This window comes from Lipotes vexillifer, unplaced genomic scaffold (genome assembly GCF_000442215.2).
Source record: "Lipotes vexillifer unplaced genomic scaffold, Lipotes_vexillifer_v1.1 scaffold239, whole genome shotgun sequence".
Classification (NCBI taxonomy): domain Eukaryota; kingdom Metazoa; phylum Chordata; class Mammalia; order Artiodactyla; family Lipotidae; genus Lipotes; species Lipotes vexillifer.
The window spans coordinates 942,171-948,234 of NW_006769620.1; the positions used below are offsets into that span (position 1 = coordinate 942,171).

Consider the following 6,064-nt stretch of genomic DNA (forward strand, 5'->3'; position numbering starts at 1 on the left):
CTGAGGCGAATGATTCCAAGTGCCAAGCCTGTCTGTCTTGTCTGTCTCTTGCCCTCAGCAGGCGAACTTAAGGGGATGTTTAAACCTAGTGCTGAGTCTTGGAGCAATAGTGTTTTTATCTATTTGTCCACGTCCTTCCCCCCCTCCGTTCCCCACCCACCCCACTCTGACCTGGAGTTTATATTTCAGTGAGTCCATCATTACCTAATGCAGAAATCAATAGTCCCACCTCTTTCCTGTGGCTGGCTTTCCTTGGATTGTGTGTGTGTGTGTGTGTGTGTGTGTGTGTGTGTGTGTTAACCCCCTTTGGGTTTAGCTTCCTGACCCTTCCAGCCAGTGCACTTGCACGGTATTCTCACGTGGGATGGCTTCTGAAAGACTCTTCCCTCAGGCCCTGACCCCGCTTAAGGAACTCCCAGGACCCGTGGTTTTCCACTGTCCAGGCCTGGGAGCCACAGGGAAGCGGGAGAGGTCTTCTCAGCCCCTGGAGGCCCCGTACTTGCACAGGCTCTGAATCGCAGAGGGTGTGTGCACACTCCCTGTGCCCCCTCCGGCTGCCTCCTGTGCCCTTCCAAAGGGGCAGAGAAGGTCACAGAGTGTCCCCTGACCAGCCTAGCCTTTTGCCCGACACCCAGGTAACCTTGGAGCCAGATTTAGAGTTGCTTTCCACGTGTGTGTCCCGCCCCTCCTTTAAACTAAATTCTTTAATTGCAGGTGAGGATATAATTTTGATCTCCTGCCAGGTCTCTGCAACTGACAGGCACCATGACTTATTTTTCCAGGAGACAAAAGCTGTCACCCCCTGCTACCTTTAAAAACTTGCTAATCTTCTCCGAATTTATTTTCCTTCCTCCTGTCCCAGCCCAGAGATTCCATTTTTTGAGGATAGATGACTAATATGCTAAGTAACCAACCCAGGGCTATGTCAGAGATGCAGGGACTGTGCTGGGAGGAAAGAAAGATTGATTCTGATGCTCAGGGAAGGTGTGTGACTGGGGCTGTGTTCCTTACTTATGGTAGGGGGATCATGCTAAGAGGCTGGCTTGGGTGAGGGCAAGGTAGCCCGGATGGGAGACTCTGGTCCCCCGGGTGCTGCCCAGGTGAGGCCTGCAGTTCAGTGAGGAAGGCTTGTTCCAGGCAGTGGCTGGTGGTGCCCTCTGCTGGCCGATGTTGGGAGGCTGTCCGGCTCCCTTGCTCACTATGAGAACCCGCTGGCGTCCTGTCCAGTGTCAGGCCACAGCCGTGAGAGATCTGTCATGGCTTGAATCAGGACCAGCCATGGACACCGGGTGCCTGCAGGGGTTGGAGCCTTGTGGTTCTTTGTTGTATGACCCTGTGCTGTGTAGTGCTCACAGTTTACAGCCCTCCTTCCAGGAGTCAAAATGTATGGGTATCAAGCCCTGGTGGGTTTCTAGCTGTGAGACCATTTTGCCCTCGGGATCCTCGTGGGCGTATCCCTTCCCACTGGGACCTAGGTGACTGGCCGACTGTGGCTCTCCGTTCGGGAGAAGAGAGGGAGGGCAATGCCGTGCAACCTGATTGTGATGTTTGCTTTCCCCTCCCCTCCCTCAGGATTCTGTCCTTCAATAATCTGACCCGGCTGGACGAGGAGAGCCTGGCTGACCTGAGTAGCTTGAGCATCCTACGCCTCAGCCACAATTCCATCAGTCACATTGCGGAAGGCGCCTTCCGGGGACTCAAAAGCCTGCGCATCTTGTACGTCTTTCCTCGTTGAGTTGGTGGAGAGCAGAATAGAGCACACCGACTGCTTCGCTGCATTCCCTTCTCATTGGTCTCGAGTCACAATTAGATCCAAAGCTGACCTGTGCTGTGTGCCAGAGTCTCAAAGTTCCATGTTATAAATCGAAAAAGAGCTAGTTGAGCAGAAAAGTGTCCCTCATTCCCCCCCGGGGTGGTGCCTAGAGGGATGGCGACTCAAAAAAAACTGTCATCACCACGCACTGGTTCCTGCAGTGCGCTTGGCGGGACGTGGGGTCCGGCAGCGGGAAAGGTTCCCCAGGCTGCGCGCTGCCGCCCCCACATCAGCAGCCTTGGGGCCGTCTTTCCCATCCTGAGCCTTCCCGCTGCGACTTCCATGTTTCAGTCCTGAGTACTTTTATCTGAGCCAGGGCAATCCTGAGGCTCGTGTCTTGGGCTAGCATCTCAACTCCTTCAGCATATAGCCTGCATCCAGGACGCCCGTTTCCAGAAGAGGTGACGAGGGAATCCCGTGTCTCTCCCGGAGCCTTTTTAGGGTCATTTAACACAATGGAGATGATCATGTCATTTCCCTCGAAGTTCCCCGTGAGGTGGAGGGAGTTGCCAGGCGTTGCTGCAGGGTGCTTTTCTGGGACTTAAAATTTTCTGGGCTTTTCTGGGCTTTCGAGAGCTTCCAGGCAACAGAACAACCAGCCATAAAGGGGTGGGGGGGGGGAGCTTCTGGATTTCAACAGGCAGTGGCCGTGGGGTCTGAGGCCTCCCTCCCAGCTGTGCCCCCTGCAGAAAGAGTGGCCTATTTCGGCATGACGGGGAGGAAGGCCTTTGCACTTGGGCTTGGCAGAGGCGGCAGAGAAGGCTTTCATGCCAGGCCGTCATGGAGGAGTGAGAAAGAGCCTGGACGCCAGGCTGCTCAAGCCGAGGTCAGCCTCGGAGCCATGGCAGTGCTGAATGACAAGGCCGGGACGTACAGACTGAGGAGGCCGGAGAAGTGAGAAAAACCTTTGGCAGCCGGGGCTCGGAGCAGGGAGACAGGCACACAGAGCAGCAGCCCTGGGTCCCGGGTGTTTCAGGACCAAGATAATGGGAGGAACCTGATGAAAGGAGGAGGCCCTTCCAGCCTCAGGATCTCGGCTCTGAGCTTCCGCTTGTAAAGTAAAGGTCAGAATGAGCATTTCTCTCCAAGGTCCGAGCTCCCCTCCCCGCTGGCGCTCACGGGAGCCGAGAGCAGCATCCTTTCTGGTCCTGGCCCGCGTCTGCCGAGGCTCAGGAGGGGAAGGTGTGGCAGAGCTCGTGGAAAGTTGGAGCGGGCCAACCCAGGGCAGCACGGGGGCCTGGTCGCCAGGTGGGGTGTGTTGCCCGCTGGGGTGACCTGCCCTTGGAAGCTGGGGGAGGAAGCTGAGTCATTGGCCTTGTCATTTGCGTTGTTGGCGGAGACTGGGCCAAAAAGTTGGCCTGGTCCTCTGGTCTTGGCAGCTGGGTCACCAGTCTGACTCAGCACCCAGATGTCGTCCCTGGCTGGGAGTCAGCACCGGTGCAGGCCCTGGGGGGAGACGGGCTCTGGGCGCCAAACCCACTAGGGAGGGCCGTGTGCCGGGGCCTCTTTCTTCCCTGTCCTTTCCTCCACGTGCCTTCTGCAGTTTCTCGGCCAAGTCCAGGAAAGGGACCCTGGCTGGGGTGAAAGCAGATGGGAACCTTTCGGACTCAGAGCAGTGGCCAGAAGTCCGCTCTTCGGGGGCAGAATCCAAAGCAGGCTCTCCCCTGTGCCGTCTACACCCCTTCCCCTGGGGCCTGGCGTTTGCCCACTGGGGAGCAGCACATGCAGCTGGGAAGCTGCCAGTCCAAGGCCTATGTCAGCTGTGTTGCGAGGCTGAGAAAGCCAGTTCTCACAGCAGGGTGGCTGAGTGGTCATGCCCCTAATCTTTTTTTTTAATTAATTTATTTATTTATTTTTTATTACTTTTGGCTGTGTTGGGTCTTTGTTGCTGCACGTGGACTTTCTCTAGTTGGGGCGAGCGGGGGCTACTCTTCGTTGCGGTGTGCGGCTTCTCTCGTTGCAGAGCGCAGGCTCTAGGCGCACGGGCTTCAGTAGTTGTGGCTTGCGGGCTCTAGAGCGCAGGCTCACTAGTTGCGGCACACGGGCTTAGTTGCTCCGCGGCATGTGGGATCTTCCCGGACCAGGGCTCAAACTCGTGTCCCCTGTATAGGCAGGTGGCTTCTTAACCACTGCGCCACCAGGGAAGCCCACGCCTCTAATCTTAACTGGATGTTCCATTTGGGCACCTAGAACTCACCAAGATGTTTCGAGCTTCAAGGTGGCAGGATGGGTGTGAGTCTCTCTTCCTGCCACAGACTGAATGGTGAGCTTTTTGTCTGTCTCCTCCCCAGGGACCTGGACCACAACGAGATTTCGGGGACAATCGAGGACACCAGTGGTGCTTTCACAGGGCTTGACAGCCTCAGCAAGCTGTGAGTATCTGGGCGTCGGAAGATCCGTGGGGCTGGTGCATGGAGACGGCTCCACGGGCCCCTTACACGCTGTGTTCTGCGCCCGCCCCTGGGAGCATTGGCACATTTGTCTTCTTTTGTTTGGGAAGGAAAGTCTTGAATAGGGGGGCAGAAGACATCCCACCTTCTCCCTGACCCGCCACCTCATCACTGCCCTGGGTGTTGGTTTCTTTGGGGCTAGAGAGCTGGTGTTTGGAGGCCCGTTGGGTCTTTTCTCCCATTCAATTCTTGACTGATGTGAAAACAGCCAACTTTTTTGTTGTTCTTTGCTCAAAGGAGTCTTGCCCTCTTACTGAATTTCTAGAAATTCTAAATGTCTAAAGCCAAGTAACTTGATGGTTTTGAGTCTTCGGGCAGTCTTTTTGTTGTCAATCATAATCTTAAACAGAAACAGTCGTTACCATACAGTAGCTGTTTTTTATTCGAGGTTTCCGGTGTTTGGGGTTTGTTTTTCTAAGCTCCTAGAATTTGCGAGGCGTGTGTGTGTGTGTGTGTGTGTGTGTGTGTGTGTGTGTGTGTGTGTAACACAGGGGAAGGGATTTTGCCCAAGATCACACAGCCGGTGGGCAGCAGGCCTGGGACTCGCCTGTGTGGCCCCGAAGCCTTGTGCCTCCCCTAGTCCTACCCTCTTTGTGCATCTCCCCAGCACTCTCTACAGATGCCTCCCAAGGAACATATAGGCATGGGGGTGGGAGCTGTTATCACTGCTCACTAGCTGCTGCGGGGGGAGGGTTTGGAGGAGGACAAGACAGAAGACGGCCCCCACTCCGTCTCCCCCAGCCTGTTGTGGTGACGGCGAGCCGAGCAGAGCACGAGGGTAAAGTAAATATTTTGAAAGCAGCAGTGGAGGGCGAGGCTCCGGGAAAGCCTGTAGTGGGAGGGTCTTTCTGTAGAGTTAACGTTTCTAATTTGTTTTGAAAAGTGGGGTTTTTCACGCTTTTGATAGTCTCGGAGGTGTAAGCGTCAGCCGTTTTGGCTGTCTGAGGATTCGTTCTTGAGGCTCCTGCGTTCTGATAGTGGGTCACAAATACCTGTCGGCCTTCTTTTTCTCCCCTAAAAAAATGCTCCTTTCTCCCCCACCTCCTGGGCCCTTTACCCAGCAGGCTTGGGAAGAGCCAGGACAGCACGACGGGGTGGGACAGAGGCCTGTCATTGACCAGAGGAACCTCAAGCTCGGGATGTAGCTGCGGGGATGGTGGAGCCGGGGTGCTGGGCGCCTGAGCAGCCGTTCAACAAAAGCCTTCTCTGCGGGGCCTGTCCCTGCGGTGGAACCTGGAGCCGATTCTTGGGTGTCACGGCTTCCAGGAGGCTTTTCCCTGCCAGCTGGGGGCGGTGACCCTTGAGGGCACTAGGGTTTCCGGTTCTGCAAAAGCCATTCGCTCTCTGTAGCCTAGAGCCGCCTTCCTAATCGCCTGCTGTCTCTCCCCCAGCATGTTCTCCTACTGGACTAGGGTAACAGTCCAGCGTTTGACCCACTGGACTGAGGTAACAGTCCTGTGTAAAGTCCCAAGAAGGCAGCACGAATGCCCGTACCCTTGCTTGCACTGAGCCGCTTGACGTGGGTGTTTGGAAGCAGTGGGTTCACGGTGACACTGTAAAATACAGTGTCCAGTCTCCTCCCACCCAGCCCCACTGATCAGGATCTTGGGCCTGGAGGCTCTTGTATCCTTTTCCAAAAAAAACGGAGAGATGCACACAACTGGGGGAAATCGGGACAACGACAGTAGTTCCTTAATATGATTAAATATATGCAGTCCATTTACTTAGGTGGCATGGTACTGTGGTTATGTTGCAAACGATAAAAAAAAAAAAAAAAAAAAAAAATCCTCTTCTTGGATAA

General features: G+C 55.2%; 1 protein-coding gene across 1 annotated transcript in view; it reads left to right on the forward strand.

Moving 5' to 3' along the window:
- LRIG1 (leucine rich repeats and immunoglobulin like domains 1) overlaps positions 1-6,064 on the forward strand; it is a 128,313-nt gene that overhangs the window by 97,745 nt on the left and 24,504 nt on the right. Inside the window, exons 8-9 of the mRNA XM_007445668.1 lie at positions 1,573-1,716; positions 4,105-4,185. Of these exons, the coding sequence (XP_007445730.1) occupies positions 1,573-1,716; positions 4,105-4,185 (225 nt within the window). The remainder of the gene's footprint in view (positions 1-1,572; positions 1,717-4,104; positions 4,186-6,064) is intronic.